The sequence below is a fragment of the Phoenix dactylifera genome, chromosome 4 (assembly GCF_051530095.1).
Source record: "Phoenix dactylifera cultivar Ajwa chromosome 4, Ajwa_hap1_PhDact_Kaust_v1.1, whole genome shotgun sequence".
Lineage (NCBI taxonomy): Eukaryota > Viridiplantae > Streptophyta > Magnoliopsida > Arecales > Arecaceae > Phoenix > Phoenix dactylifera.
Window position 1 is genome coordinate 49,622,218 of NC_143193.1, and position 16,123 is coordinate 49,638,340.

The 16,123-nt window shown below is 37.8% G+C and overlaps 2 protein-coding genes across 4 annotated transcripts; both read left to right on the top strand.

The window, feature by feature from the left end:
- The first annotated feature begins 8 nt into the window (after positions 1 to 8).
- Positions 9 to 4,222, top strand: LOC103704821 (Chaperone DnaJ-domain superfamily protein). 3 transcript variants are annotated; one of them, XM_008788274.6, is made up of 3 exons: positions 9 to 1,723; positions 1,950 to 2,027; positions 3,715 to 4,222. In XM_008788274.6, the coding sequence occupies exons 1-3, from the start codon at positions 1,520 to 1,522 to the stop codon at positions 3,838 to 3,840; spliced, it is 408 nt and encodes a 135-aa protein (XP_008786496.4). In that variant the 5' UTR covers positions 9 to 1,519; the 3' UTR covers positions 3,841 to 4,222. The 3 variants fall into 3 exon arrangements, 2 of the variants coding, with proteins under 2 accessions (XP_008786496.4, XP_008786497.4); XR_016400353.1 differs by having other exon boundaries at positions 1,580 to 1,796; positions 3,715 to 3,777; XM_008788275.6 differs by lacking the exon at positions 1,950 to 2,027.
- Positions 4,223 to 5,377: 1,155 nt separating this feature from the next.
- Positions 5,378 to 15,175, top strand: LOC108511201 (DNA mismatch repair protein MLH1-like). Its single transcript, XM_088720360.2, has 5 exons — positions 5,378 to 6,153; positions 6,352 to 6,657; positions 8,663 to 8,743; positions 8,897 to 11,358; positions 13,220 to 15,175. Exons 1-4 carry the CDS (start codon positions 6,145 to 6,147, stop codon positions 8,924 to 8,926), a joined length of 426 nt encoding a protein of 141 aa, XP_088576486.1. The 5' UTR covers positions 5,378 to 6,144; the 3' UTR covers positions 8,927 to 11,358; positions 13,220 to 15,175.
- Positions 15,176 to 16,123: the final 948 nt, after the last annotated feature.

Genomic DNA, 16,123 nt, shown 5'->3' on the forward strand with positions numbered 1-16,123 from the left:
AATTATACTTTCGAGAGCTATTGGACAGAAAGTTTCATTTTCGGTCAACAGAGACGGTTTGTTATAGCCGAGTCATCCGGAGAGTGGAGAATTAATTACCCCTATAAATTTCTTTTATCATTATATTGTATAGAGATTCACCTTACTAGGCAAAAAGTGGCACCTTTCTTCTGCCTCCTACCAGGTTTTCCTTTGCTTGACAACTAGTGCAGAGGGGCTGAGAGGTTAATCCATGCAAATAACAGATATGGTTATTTTAATAAGGTTTGATCGTAGAAGATGCACTTCATGGTATTGATCTTTCCATTCTTGCAATTGCTTATGATAATGTTAAGAATGTTTTGGCTACGGATGTCGAGAGATCAATAAGTACTAAAGATTTGATTTTGTTGGACCTCCACCTGACCCTAGCGGCTCGGCCTTGCTCTTAGCCTCTGCTGCCGCCGCCAAGCTCCCTCATTGCTGCCTTCGTTACCTTGATCTCCCTCGCCCACTTGCTTTGCCTGATGTAAGCATGCACCAGTCACCTTGAGGGAATCCTCCATGATGGCGATGTACCGGGCGGCGGCAAAAGAGGGTGCTTGAGGATCTGCATAGGCGTATATTTAGTCAGACATCGACTATGCATTAGATAAATCTTAGATACTTATAGAGGCTAAGGAACCTAAATAACACTTTCTAGCCAACTTTTTTGAGTGAAGTATTTAGCCAGCTCATAACATACCTAAATTAGAGAATATTGCAATATGAGCCCATATGGGTTGACCACAAATTGATTGTAGTGTTATATGATTAGATTTATGATAATTATGTTTGAATGCGAATAGATTTGGATTCTTAGCCTAGCGAAGATGCAAGAGCTTAAATAGGATGAGTATAAAATGAGCTACATGGGATGAGTACTAAATAATATTTTTTGGCTAGCTTTTTCAAATAAAATCTTGAATTATGATAAGGTGTGACAAAGCTCCATGATTCATAACCTCCTTGGCTTGCACTATCCATCTTCAGCCATCTTACCGGACTTAAGAAAGAAATTCCCCAATAAGCTCAAAGTGGAACTCTCACCAAACAATTGTTGGAATCGCAAAAATCGTAGGCTATCCGCCCTCAAATTTAGCATCGAGATTCTGGCTCAAAATACCTAACTTGATAGATTTCCACGTCACCATCACTTTGCGGTAGGTGGACTGGCCAGAGCCGGGCCAAGCGTTAGATGAGGGGTCAATCCGTCATTATCCGTGAAAGACAAACCCAATGTTCCCTGCAATAAAAGAAACTTAAAAAAAATAAAAGAGCCGAAAACCCCTTATAACCAAACGGTCCCAAAGTCGCCATCCACTTCAATCCAGCCGCCAATAACTAATCCAACGGCCCCAAATGAAAACTATCATGGCCATCACAGTGGCATTTCGTGTATTTGAGCAAATTTTTAAGGCTTTTCCCTAAGTCCTAACCATTTAAATACTAAATAATCTCCGTTAGGCGAGAACAAAAGACAATTAACGGAGAGGACGCGATGAAGAAGGCCGCCACACCGTCGAGGGGACTTGGGAACGGATCGGCCGGCGGCGGTCTCTTCTCGAGGTCGCCGGAGAGTCGGCGATGGGTGAGATTTCCAGCGAGATCTCTGCCGTTCTCCGGCCGGTTCGCCGCCCTGGGGCTGGCGCCGTCCGCGTCCAAGTCCGACGTCAAGCGCGCCTACAAACACCTGGCCTTGAAGGTATAATTACCCGCGGATAACTTTTAGACTGATGCGATCGTAGGACTTAAGAGCTGCCTGAATGGATCAAACGGTACAAATTTGTTCGATTTTTTTAGTACGTTTTATTAAGGCTTTACTGCGAGTTTAATATATCGAAAATTTCTCGCCTACTTATGGCATGGGCCTAAATAATTTTTTTTAAAAAAAATAATATTATTTGGGTTATAAATGGTAATATTTGCAGTACCACCCGGATGTGATGAGGGGGGAGAAGGGGGTCCAAGAGGAGGAAGCTTTTAGGGAGATCAAATCTGCATACGAGGTAATAAACAAATGGATCCATCTAACCCATTCATGATGCATTTCACGGACAATGATTGGACGTTAGGTGTTTGTAACTTGCATGCGCAGCTGACGTCATAAATGATATTTTTGAGTCGTTTCTTTCTAAACCGAGAAAATAAATGGTTTTAGGTTATATAGACTTATAAACTTGTGCTTACCTGGACAATGCTAGTGGGTTACAAAATACATGAGACTTAAAGACTTGGATATTGTAAAATCCAGCATGGTTTAAGTCTCGAAAAAATTTTCGAGCATCACTCTTGCTCGCAGCGCTCACCGATGGTGATCGGTTGGTCAATATTAGGTCTGCCTATGAACCCCATAATCTCTATATATCGCATCAATCCCCCAGAGCAAAGAGTGGAATGGTGCTTGAAAGCAACACTCTTTTAAGTTTCTTATAAAGTAGTAATTGAGTATATTTTTTTAAATATTTTTTTAGATCTACCGATGATATATGATGGGTTTTGAAAATCATGTCTATCATTGTATATCCAATGGTGCACTAATAACTTACTTAGATACATGGAGCATTATATAAATCTAATGATCTTTTATATATTGCAACCAGGATTGAAATATAGAAATATTGTGCCTTGAATGACTATCATGTATATTGCATAACGATATGTTTTACTTTTCCCCCTGGATAAAAGGTCTGTAATGACAAAATCTTGTACTAATGTCAATATTTTTGAGAAGCATTTTGCAAAGCTCTTTTTCTTATATGACTGTTGCTTAATGATCTCTGCTACATGAATACCTTTTAGTGAGCTGTTGAGAATTTAGAAAGTGTGAGATGAAATGATCCTCCAGCTCCACTCCACCACGCAGAAGCTTTTTCTCTTTCAAAACAAAGGATAAGAGAACAAAAGGTGATTACCTGAAAGTGAGAAAAATTTTAACTTTTGACTAAAATAGCATGGCTCAGAAACATATCACAGAAGGCAAGCATTTCTCAAATCTCTAGTTTTTTTAGTTTTGCCTATGCATTGAACAAACTTTTCACATAGAAAACATTCCGTTCTTCACTAATTCAGGGTTCTATTAGAGAGATCTGTTTCTAAAACACTTGCCTTACGTGTATCACGCAATGGCTGGTGATTCAGCAAGGACCACTATGCATGTATTGGAATAGCAGGTGATTGGAAAGTGGACCATTCTACTTCAATTCCAAACTTGAGAAGATCCTGGCTTTTAAGGGAGAAAAACATCTATATAACTAGTTAAGAGGACAATGGAAGAATAATGGGTTCTTTGAATAAATGATACAAGTTCATCAAATATTTAGCATCCAAATTCCAATCATTACTATGTTAGATGAGTGGATTAAATGGAAAGAAACTTGGAGAACGCTCTTACAAGTTTACTTGTAGTTTTATCTAGTCCCAATAAGAGAAGATTTCTGTGTCATGAGAAAGAGGCCGTCGAATAAGTTTTTTAAGAAAGTGATAAACTTGTTGACTAAGAAACATATACATATATAAAGTTTACGTGGCCACCAATTCCTTTTTTTTATTAATCTCAACAACTACATGACCGCTTATGTAATGATATATGTTAAAAAATAATAATCCGAGTTTATGTTTACAATTAATGATCTACTTGATAGTTACCAATTTTATAAATTTTTCTTGCACTCACTTCTTATTTATTGTTGACAGAGTATAATGGCCCAATTTGAAGAAGAAAGTCACTCCACTGAACGAGCACTTAATGATGAATGGGACGAATGGGACGAATGGATGGGTTTTGAAGGAGGAATACCTGTGGTCGATCACCTTTATTGATTCCTTTCTTCATAGACAATGCTTGAATGGTTACAGCTATGGATACTGACTAGGGAATAACAAGAAAGTCAGCATCTCAACTATGTTATGTACAGTTCATAAAAAATTATGAGGGAAAAGTAATTTGAAAGGTTGTATTCTGTTCAAAGGTGGTTGATAAGATTGTATCATTGGTTTTTCCACCATATAAATGTAACATTCCATCCTTTGTGGCTATGCTTCTGTCTTTTTTTTCTGTTGGAAGAGATCTAGATAATGAGAGCTATACAACGGAGATAACCCTAGCTCCTCCAAATCCTCCAAACTCTCCAATGGATCTCAACCTAGGTCTCCAAATAAAGTTGTAATGCATGACTCATAAGCAGGCACCTTTTGTGATAAATTGATAAATTTTAATTATTTTAGGCTTATTGCTTATAGAAATTTTTTGCCATTACATAACTGTTTAGTGGAAATCCGAGGAATGTTTGCTTTGTTACTATTCGTATCAGTAAGGGAGTTTATTTTTTGGTATGATGCTTCCATCATCAAGAATTATGTTGCAAAAATTATACAGAAAGCTCACAAGTATGATAATGAGTTTAGAAGAATGCGCACTCTACTTTTTCTTATTCTATATAGTTATAATCAAAATAATGTGCGAGTATATATCTCTCCTTATATCAAGATTGTAATTATTGTATACGCTATCCCATTAGCCATGAAAATCAGTTGAAATCAAATCCTCTAAAATTTACAAATGTATATTATTTGACATGGCCAAGGATTTTCTTGGTATTGGTGCTTCTCATTAAGCACAGTATTACATAGTTTATTTTTGGGCTCTAAATTACAATCACTTTTTTTTTTTAAAAAAAAAGAAAAGATGCTAATTTTATCTAAATTTTTCTTTTTAACAATCTTATTTTCAATGGTTTGATCAAACATTGAAAACCATAAAATAGTCAATTTTGTTGTGCTTAGAGTTACATTTTTATGCTTTGAAATTTTGCCCTCATGTGCATATTAAAATTTATTAGCATACATCCGTATTCTATAACTTCTCTTAGGGACTCTTCTCTTTGCTGCCTAACTTGCTTTCCACAATCTCATGCTTTTCTACGACCTTCATTGCTCATTCCCTGCAACCTCCTCTCTTTCTCACCTCTCACCACTATTGAACCCGATCACGTCTACACCACCCACCTTTAATTATTATCAAAATCCTGTAACTTTAGTTCAAGCTCGAATCAAGCTTTAACTCAAGCTCAAACTTAAGCAAGCTTCAACCAAACTTGGACTAATTTTGATGTAAGCCTAAACTGGTTTTGGCTTGATGGAAGCTTACCAAACTAACAAAGTTAGACATGAGTTTAGCAAGGTGCGAAATTAAACAATCACATAACAAATGACTCGAGCTTGATCTCAAGTTTCAGGCCTCAAACTAACATCAAGCTGATAGTGGTGAAACTTCGGTTTAATCGTGCAAAGAAAGAAAAAAAAGATTATGAATTTTCAACAGATAAAATCGGTATAATGTGCCGACTTCATGGAAGTTCAAAGTACGGTCTACTTAGTCAAAAGATCACAAGCTCCGCGCCAATGTTCGACTTCTCTTTCGAAATCACCGACGCCTCCCTCTCTCGCGCGCGCGCGCGCTCGCTCGCCATTGGCGTGCCTGAGCGGGCGACGCACTCTGCCGCGGCGAGGGCGGAGCCGCAGAGGATCCGGCGGCTGAACGAGGCGGTGGTGAACCGGTTCGCGGAGGGGGAGGTGATCTAGCGCAAGCCTCGGCGGTCAAGGAGCTGGTGGAGAACAGCCTCGACGACGGGGCCACCTCCATCTCCGTCGTCGTCAAGGACGGAAGCCTCAAGCTCATCCTGGTCTCCGACAACGGCCGCGGCATCCGAGTAACCAAGTTCAACACCTAGACCCATGTTCTCCGATTGCCCCCGATGATACACTTGCGCAAATCTTGAGCCTCTTCCTCTTGATTAATGTACGGAAAAAATGTATTCGATCCTTTAATTTGGTGCCTTTGTTCTCCAATCTTGATTCTTTTACGCATATAGGGTTTTTATTGTGACCCAATTTCTTGGTTCAAGAAATGGAAGGCAAGCGTGGCTGATCATGTTGATTCGCCGAGTGGTGAATTCTAAATTATCTTCAAGAGCTGTTCGATCTATGGTTTTTTTATCTGACTGCCTCTCAAGGGCATTTTGCTTATGGAATTGTTGGCAAACAATAGATAGTGGAAAGCTTGGGAACTGGAGGATATAGGAAGGCTCATATCGAGCTAATGGAGGATAGTCGCTCTCTGAACGAATGATTCAGGTACCAGGAGTTTCGAATTTGTTAAAAAATCATAAAGTCAAGTCTTTATATAAATTCAATAGAAAGGATAAGCCTTTGGGAACATCAAACTTGATTCAAAATTGGTAAAATGCTTACTCCTTTCTGTGAATTGTATTACAGATTTGTGATACTTGGTGTCTTGCAGTCAGTTGATATTTCTTATTATTAATGGCACAGACTTATCGTGGTAACAGTATGAAGATCTGCCAATACTGTGCAAAGTTGCCTGCATATGAGGACCTACAGACACTTAAATCAATGGGTTTTAGAGGGGAGGCTTTGGCCAGCATGGCATATGTTGGTCATATTACTATGACAAATATAACTGAAGGTCTACTGCATGGTTACAGGTGTCTATCTCAAGTCCCTTCCATCACTGTTATACAGTTCTATCATATTCAGTACTTTTCCAGATGCCATAGAGATGGAGTAATGGAGCATGAACCCAGGCCCTGTGCTGCTGTTAGAGGAACTCTGATAATGGTAGAGCATTCTGCATTGTTTTGGTATCATTCCATGCTTAACAAGTTTCTCATCATTTTTTTTTGACTACCATCTAGGTTGTGGAAATGGATTTTTGATTATCAAAGCTCACTTATTTCAGGCTGAGAATCTATTTTACAATATGATTGCTTGTAGAAAGACATTGTAAAACTCCAATGATGATTATCCAAATATTGTAAAGTCGATTAGTCGGTGCACACTGGGAGATAGAGATTTGTGTAAAGGAAGCTTTGTGATGAATTTGTTTGTAGCTAGCAAAAAATTAATCCAAGCACTGCCCTTGCTTTTCTTTCTTTCATTATCAGTTGCAATGTGATGGAAAAGAATGATTAGGATAATGCTGGATAAACATTTGAAAATTTTCATCATTAAAGAATGAAACCACCATACAGCAAAAAAGGATTTCTATTTCTGCTATTGCAGCATAGTTCTGAGATATATTCAAATATTTGAGAAAGATGTAGTATAGGAGGACAAACTTTTTATGGTGTTCTCTTGATGGAGAACAAGAGATTGTTTGTGTGTGTGTGTTGGGGGGGGGGGGGGGGTGTTGGGTATGTGGGATTATGAAGTTTATTTGGACTTTCTTATTTAAAGCTAGAGATTTTTTGTGGGAGCAATTCTTTTTTCCTCTTCTTTTTGTGGGACTGTAATTTAGAGATTTTAGGGGGAGAGGCTCTCACACCAAAACTTAGGCAGGAATAGACTCTCAGCATGGAGGGTTTTTTGAAACATACAAAGATTTAAAAGGGGGTGGGGTGGGGTTGTGGGACTATAGTATTGGGGCTGCTTATATTTGTGTATAGAGGGAAACTTCATCATCATCTGGTTATTTCTTAGTTCTTTCTTATGTCCTCTTAAAGGGATTCTCTTATTTATCCCCAAATCTATGACAAATAGATCTTATATGTAATCTTCTCAACTTATCTCGTTGACACAAAACCAATGGTACTTGAAGGCACTTCCCAGGTTGTCCTTTCTTTTTTCCTTCCTCAAACATAGATTTGTTTGCTTTCTTGTTTTCCTTCCATTAATCATCTTCATCGCTTAAGTCTTTTCCCATCAAATGTGGGGTTGGCTATAAGCACAACTCAGAGTTAAGAAGGCTCAATGGAGTGAATAAATCTTATGAGTGGTTGTCAAGCTGATGTCAATTCTCTATAAATTTCTGCTGAATTCCTTGCCAAGGCAAACTTTGGCAAAAGAAGAACTTGGCATAAAACTAAGGTGTCTAATTGGCGGGCAGGGAGATCTACCTTATTGATTGGAGACTAAGCTCATATGACCAAGAAGGTGCCCTCGGAAGTTCCCCTAGACTTGGAAAGATTATAGACAAAGAGGGAAGATGATCACTTTTGAGGTTGGAATCTATATTCGTCTCATAGGTACATGTAATTCAAAAAGACATTAAAATAACCCAAAATTTCCTTCTATCATTATTATTTACTTGGTTATTTTCAGTTGCATCAGCAAGGCTGTATGCATATGGTCACATATTTTCATCCAATTCTTCTCAAAGATCTGATTGTTGCAGGACAAAAGATACTTAATAGGCACCTGTTACGTTCCCAAGATGCCATTTTCTTCGTTCCTCTTGGGATTAGATTTCTATTTCTACTTGTTTTTTATCGTATCAAAAGCAATTTTTCTTGAGTTGCATCGGCGAGGCTACAGAGGATTTATATATTTATTTATGTTCTTCTGACTTCATTTATTTGTTGATATTGCCATGCAACCAACCATCTTTTTTGTCGAAGTTGCTGTCAAGAAGGTAAATTATAAAAATGGTGTGCAAGAGAACAATCAGAAGAGGATGATACCACAGAAATGCTGTTATGAAGATCCTTTAAGAGAAAATTTGCATAATAGTTTCACATTTATGTCACTGTAGTTTTGTTGGCACATTTAGTGCCGTGGAAATTTTTGAATGTGATTTGTAACCCATCATCCTACCTGATCAGTGGTTTTTTTATCCACATCACAGTATGTAAATTCCTCAGTTTATACACCACAGGCGAGCCATATTAGTGAAAAAAGGATCCCGAGAACAATGCCTCCAGTTCTGGTACATCCAGTCATTTTCTACTTGCAGTATACCTTTTCTTATAGTGTAACAGTATAATCAATATAAATTGCAGCTACTTCGTCATAACTTTATGATGTTTAGATATCCATCTGTTTATTTGTTTTTAATTATTATTGTAATTTGATGATATAGGGACAAAATCTCAAAAGGTACCTTGCATAAAATGGTTTGAACAGATTCACACGATTCTTTTGTAAGGTTGCATGCATTACTGGTGAGATGGGCCTGCTTGACTGCATGAAAAGAGATCCGATTTAGCTTCTATGAGGTATAATCTAATTTCAGTTTCAAGTTTGTACTGTTGTTTTATGCATTTGTCTATTATGAGAAATTCCTTCAAAGAATGGTGTAAATGTTTTACCAAGGGAAACATTGGCTAGGAGATGTGCAGTTGCATCTAATGTTAGAATACTTTTTCTCTAAAATGTATCAAGAATTAAAACATTGTTAAATGACAATAATTTTATTTGAAAATATTATTTAAGAAAAAATATATTAAACACCCTTTGTTCGTACTTTAGAACCATGCCCCTCACCCATTAAAGCCATTCTGTAATTATGCCAAACGGCAGTTAGATACATTGGGGTTTCAGGTACAAACAATAGAAATTATAGTTCATACTTCATACTATAGTTATCTGAAGCTGCCTCATAATCTATTGTCTCTGTTTAATTGTTTTCCAATGTTTTCCTCTCATACTTCAATTCCCTCCCCAACCCCCTCCCCCTGCTTTTTTTGGGTGCTTTTTCTTGGGGAGTGGGAGGGGGGTGAGTCATCATAGCTTTGTGAGTCAAAATCAACTTCCACTAGAATCATTGGTTAGATTAGGATTGAAATCGGATCAGATGCGGATCGGATACCAATGTCTCCATATCCATATTTGTTTTGTTTGACGAATATAAATACGGATATGGATATTGGTCAGTTGCAAAAATTTATATCCATATTTGTTTTAAACGGATATGAATACAAATCAGATACTAGAAGTATGGATATAAATATGAATATAAGTATGATAATTAAACTTTATGACCAGACAATCAAAGATATTACTAACTGGATGGTAAATCAAGCTAAAAGCATGTTAATGTGGTTATATATTTTTCTTAAAAGTTCATGAATGATATATAAAATTAAATAAGGTTACAAATAGAATTAGATATTCGGATACGGATCGGGTGGTTGTTTATCCATATTCATATCCATTTTTCTTAGACCGATATGAATGCGAATATGGGTATTAGTCGAAAACGGATTCTGACAAATATTATCCAATCCACTTTCACCCTTAGGTCATATTCTTTATTGTTTCATTAAGCCACTGTGGTTAACCCCTAAAGTTACTTTTGTCCCTCAGCTGTGTCATGAAGCACTTCATGGTAGGCTATTGCAAATGTTGTGTGCTTTTCTAATAGAAGCATAATGTTTTTGCTATAAAGGAACTTTTCTAGAGTAATGTTAGACACACCTTAAATGCAATAAAACTTATTCAAATAGGTATTCTAAGGTTCTTTGTTATTATTCTAGGTTTTTGATCAGTTGATGGCTGGAAGGCTACTTTTTTAATAAATATTCTCCCTCATGATATGCAAGTTTCTTTCAGCCTTTTATGGTTTTACCTTTTTCTTGAGGAAATTGCAGAAATGGCCCATTTGTTTATGCTTTTTCAGATTCAAGCCACTTTTATTTTACTTATTTCAAGGTTTAAAATATCGGTTCTAGTACCTGTACCGGTACCAAACTGGTACAGTGTTGGTAGCTCCAATTCTTGTTATGGGGAGTGTACCGAGTATCAATTCAATACCAATACATGTTGGTATGCCTGGTGTGGTATAGTATTGCCAGCCATGGTTTATTTGTTTTTCCTTCTTTGGAAGTTGCCCAATTTTTGAAATTTTAGGGAGCTTGCGTCCTTGGCGCTGCAGATACAATCTAGCTTAGGGATGTGCATGGCACATTCACCAAATACGCACTTCTCTGGTGTTTATAATATGTACTTTTTTTTTTGTAATAGATATGCATTTATTGTCAAGATATGCGCAACCACCATAAAAATTATGTGCATTCAGCTCTGCTTAAACATACATCTGGAGTGGACTTATTAGGGTAAGGCCTTAGGTGCAAGAGCATCCAAAAATTTTAGAGATAGGCAATTGTTGAGAAAAAAAGAAGAAAATGTCTGAATCTATAAAAAAAGAAAATAGTGGGCCAGTTTTTCACAATGCCCTCTACCTTAAGCAGGCAGGCCATCCTAATCCTACTGTTTTTGGTACACCCACCATCTATTTTTTCTTCTTCTGCAAGAAATGCTGTAAGGAACTCTAAAGAGTCTTCAGATTTGACCAGCATCTATGAGATTCTTAATGACATTGATTCTGATGTTCATTCAGGTGAGTTATGACAGTACTTTCTGTTCTCTTGATCATGTCTGAGAGAGGTGCTGCCATACTATTTTAGTCTCATTTGTTTTCTTTTGTCAATGTAGGTCTCTTGGATTTTGTTAAGAATTGCACATTTCTTGGACTTGCTGATGAAGTTTTTGCATTGCTACAGCACAATCTTCACTGTACCTAATGAATGTGGTTTCTGTGGGGTATGATTTTAAACCTTAAATTTTCTCCCTTTTTTCTAATTCAAATTTCGACTACATTTTTGTGGCATTATCTCAATAGTTCTGTCAAAAAATGTGTCAACATGCTGCACATGTCATGACAAACTGGCAGGGTGCTGCCATTGGGCATGCATGTCTGTCGTGATACTTTGTGCATTGCATGGTATCTGCCCATTCTGGCCCATCGATGTGTGCCTATTGGGTGTGGCTCCATATGGCTTGGTACCACTCAGTACTGAGCCATTTTTTAAATATTTTTCATTAATTTGGTATGGGATGGCATGTGTCAGCACATCACTGTAGTTATTTTGATGCTAACTATATTATTCTCTAAATTATCTAGTTTTGTAGATCTTGAGCCAGTATTAGCTCTTGAGTTTGCTCTAAAAGGTCATTCAGCATATAAATTTGGGTTTTCTTTTTCCCTACTATCTATTTTCTGCGTAGTCTAGAATAAAATACTTAGCTAGCTTTTGGCTATAAAAAGCAATCTACTAGTACTTGCAACAATTTTTTTTTAAATTTCCATTTTAGTTTTCTTTTATGGATTCATAGATGTAATTCTCTCTGGCATCTAATCTAAGGACTTGCTTCATGTGATTATTACAAACTATTGGTTCCATCTCAAAAAATCATGACTTCACATTTGCTGCCAAATATGATTTAGATACTTAAAATAAGATTTAGATATTGTCGATTAGATTCTACCTAGAGTTAAAAGGGGCAATTGGAAGTTGGTCATGTACTGAATCACTCATATTGTAAGCTGCTGTCTATATCATAGGTTGAGTCTAATGCAAAGTATTCTGCAGACTGATGAGTCATGAATTCACAAAGGCTCCTTTATTTATATTAATTGCATTTACTATATAATGTTCAAGTCAGCTTTTTGCAGGAGTAGTACTTTGATATTCTAGTCAACCTTAGGCCTTATGTATTTTGTATTAATTTGTGGCCTTCACAAGGGTGCATGAATATTCCAATAACCATGTTCAATAACAAAGCAACGTGTTTTTCCCCCTTCTCATGGAGCTCATGTAACTTCAAAGTTCAAATATAGTTCCCATACATTGAGTTTGCATTTTTGCAGCCTGGTGAATGCTTGCATGCATGCATTTATTTTAATATTGTGGATAAGTACTTGACTGGAGTATCACAAAGCATGAGGTATAGGTTAAGGACTTGGACTGGGGTATGGACTTGACCGGAATACCACAGAACTTGAGATACACAAAGACAGATAAGCTCAAGTATTATTCATTTGAGCTGCCAATATGAAAATTCAATGTCCTAGCATGTTTTAATTTGCTTCGCTGTGCTTCAGTTTTGCTGTATATGGATATCTGAAGCTTCACGACTGTTGCATGGGATCACATAGTTTTTTTGTTCTTTATCCAATTGGCTAAAAATTACTATGAGAAGATTTGCTGCTATCTTTTGTATGTTGGATTTACTCCAGGCACATGGAAGCCTCTTAAGTTTCATGGTCGAGTGAAGGATATATAATGGATCTGTAATCATGGAAACTCAAATACAATGTAGGGCAGAATTATTATGCAACTTATTTTAAATCAGGAGAGTGGCTGTCTACTCTGAAAGTGAGAGGGATCAACCATGTATTTCACATATCTCCACCATTTATTATTTTTTTTGTTCATTGAATCAGGGGGCTATTCTTATCTTCATGATAAAATGTTATAATGTGACAATTTTTTGTACTTGTTTAGATATTTAATAGAATTGATTCTCCTAATCGCTAAATTTCCGTTTTTGCTATTGTTGTCAGTTGTAAATTATCTTGACATTTACTGCTTAAATTAATTCAATATATTGTTCTTTCAAGGAATTAATGTGTCGACAAGCCATACATCGGTTTTCCCATTTCAATGCCATCCAACTTAGTGAACCAGCTCCTCTTCATGAATTGTTGACGATGACACTGAAAGAAGACGACTTGGAATCCATGGATGATGAGAATGATGGTCTAAAACAGAAGATAGCGGAAGTAAATTGGTTATTCTTTGCAGATTATGGGCTTCATATTGACATAAAAATATTCTCATGTCATTTGTTTATTATCTTTAACAGTTTCTTTCGCCAGGTGTGACCACATTAAAAATCCTTCATTCTATTTTGCTCAGGCATGGGCAGAATTTGTTACCATCAGAAGAAGCTAAACAATTGTGCCCGAGTAGCTGGAATCAGTAAATGGTCACCCACAGTGGAGTGTCCTGATTTTCTTCTATTGGAAGGATTATTCAGCAGTGTGATTTGACTTCTATCATGGGGCATTTTCGTGGAAGGGCGAGAAACCACCGGGTCGTTTACTCCAATCAAAGGCAATTTTGACTGGTTCTTGAAGAATAATGCCATGCTGATCATATATATATATATATATATATTTCAATTCTACAAACCAAAAGGTTTCGTGGCTTTGTCTTATGTCTCGCCTCTACCCTAGCAGCTATTCTCATCCTCATATTAGTTTGGCAACCAGTACAAAATAATCTATCTGATCGCATGGACTGATGGCCGGGTCACAGTCATGTCCCTCATACTAGTCATATTTTGATACCTACTGTCATCCTTCTCAAGGTAAAACAATTGTTGCCAATTAGACCAACATTTATAACGTTGGTGGAATGTGATGCAGTTGTAGGACTCGAGATATGGAAGTCAAAATCTCTAACCACGAGGGAAAAGATAGCTTTCGTGGAATATGTGCTTAGCTCTGTTCATGAGTATCTCATGACCGATGCTTTTCTCCTAAAGCCTTTCTTGCAGAAGATGAAACAGATGTTCGGGAAATTTATGGGACTCAGGCTATCAGCCTCTCCAAGAGGGGGTTCTGGGAATCTAATCTTTGCTAATTAGAAGGGAGTCATTGGTGACCAGACACACCTTGAGGTATATTTTTGAGCCTGATAACTTATGGAGCTCTATGATGAGAGCCAAGTATAGGCATTGGGCATCAGCTTCAACACCTTAGTCTGGTTGTAAAATCTCCTTTGTTTGGAGAGAGGTATGTGCCCACCTTCCAATTGTGATGCCACATATCAAATGGTTTATAAGTGATGGCTGATCCGTAGATGTGTTTGAGGATGCCTGAGTATCTGATATGCTGTTGATTCAGTGGCCCACAATGGTCAACCAGGAGGCTATAGTGGCATAAGGGTTCGAGATCTGATTTTATATGGCGAGAGGAGATGAAAGGGCCCTCTTATTATCATTATGTTTGGGGAGTGTTTGGCCGAGAAGGTGTTATCTATAGCGATCCTTGGACATGATGTGCTTGATAGGAGAGTATGGAGGTCCACTTATAGTTTCAGAGTAAGGGCTAAGGATCTATATAACCTCTACAAGAAAGTACTGGTGAGAGGATGGATAGTGCTTAGATTCGGAAACTTGGTGTCCATCTAAGGCTCTCTCTTTTCCTCTAGAAGGTTGCGTGAGGTCAAATTACTTGCGGAGGGGTGCTAGCTACGAGGTATCTGAGCATTCCCTCGAGTTGTGATTGCTATCCTAATATGGAGGAATCTATTGCCCATGTCATTTTTCTACACTCGAGAGCAACCCAATGTGGAGCATGTTTAGCCTTCCTATTAGTGATCCTAGGTATACGTCACTGATTGAGACTTTTCTTGCTTATTTGAAAAGTTGCAGGATAGAACTATTACTATTCTTCAGGATATCAGGGCTGCTTATATTATGTATTGTATCTAATTGGCTAGAAATGCCAATATTTTAGAGAGTAATATCCACTCGTAGAGACTTATTGTGGAGAGGGCACTCTCACAAGCAGCTGAGGTTATTCACCCACTTGCAGTTGAAGAACCTGTAACAACTAGAGATACCTAGGACTTTTCAAAATCAACTGCATTTCAAATGATCTTCTTCATTTAGAATCTTCAACCCCTTAGCTTCCTCAAAATAAACTTCGACGATAATATGGCTGATACAGATGGGAGAGGAAGTGTAGGGTTTTGTGATCAAAGGCCCTAATTCTAGGTGTATTGCTATAGGTGGTAGACAAATTTGTGCTATCTCAGTTCCTAGAGCAAAATTTAGAGCCATATGAGAGGATATCAGTTATGCGAGGTTCATCCTCAAAGTTGACTAGATTCATATTGAGGGCGACTCAACGATTGTTATTGAATGGATTTCGAGATTGACCCAACCGATGGATGAACCCCTTTTGCTGGTGGATATCTAAAGGATAGTTACGAGTTGTATTATATTCCGAGCTATTTCAATCTCAAAAGGCGAATAGTAATGCGGATTGGGTGGCTTCTTCAATGGTTGAGCACTCTGGTGATACCCTGTAGACTAATTCTGTACATTTCTTCTTTGATTCGTACTATTTTATTTTATTTTATTTTTATTTTTATTTTTTTTGCTTTGAAAAAGGGGAAGAAGGGAGGAAGGGACGAGCCCACCCCCGCGTAGCGGCCCCTACTGAGCCCCCACTCCACCAGGAGAATGTTCGATGTGGGCAGAAATGACTGTGTGTTGCGCACCTCGGCTGGTTTTACTCACACCCTTCCCACCCATGGGCCCGGCTCGGTTACCCCTTTGGGCTATGGCACGAATACCACATGTGAGTACGTCACATCTGGCACCATCAAGGCTACGCCCGTGCGTTTCGAACTCGGAACCACTTGGTTGGAAGTAAGGCCACGCTCCCACTGGGCTACCACCTTAATAGCATAATATTTTATTTTTCGATTTTGTAGAATGCATTTATATT

Excerpts from the sequence above, each read along its gene's own strand:
- LOC103704821 (XM_008788274.6), top strand. The coding sequence starts at position 1,520 with ATGAAGAAGGCCGCCACACCGTCGAGGGGACTTGGGAACGGATCGGCC. Across the intron at positions 1,724-1,949 it reads ACAAACACCTGGCCTTGAAG|TACCACCCGGATGTGATGAG; the intron begins GTATAATTACCC and ends TAATATTTGCAG. Across the intron at positions 2,028-3,714 it reads AGATCAAATCTGCATACGAG|AGTATAATGGCCCAATTTGA; the intron begins GTAATAAACAAA and ends TATTGTTGACAG.
- LOC108511201 (XM_088720360.2), top strand. Across the intron at positions 6,658-8,662 it reads TTAGAGGAACTCTGATAATG|TATGTAAATTCCTCAGTTTA; the intron begins GTAGAGCATTCT and ends TCCACATCACAG. Across the intron at positions 8,744-8,896 it reads GAACAATGCCTCCAGTTCTG|GGACAAAATCTCAAAAGGTA; the intron begins GTACATCCAGTC and ends TTGATGATATAG.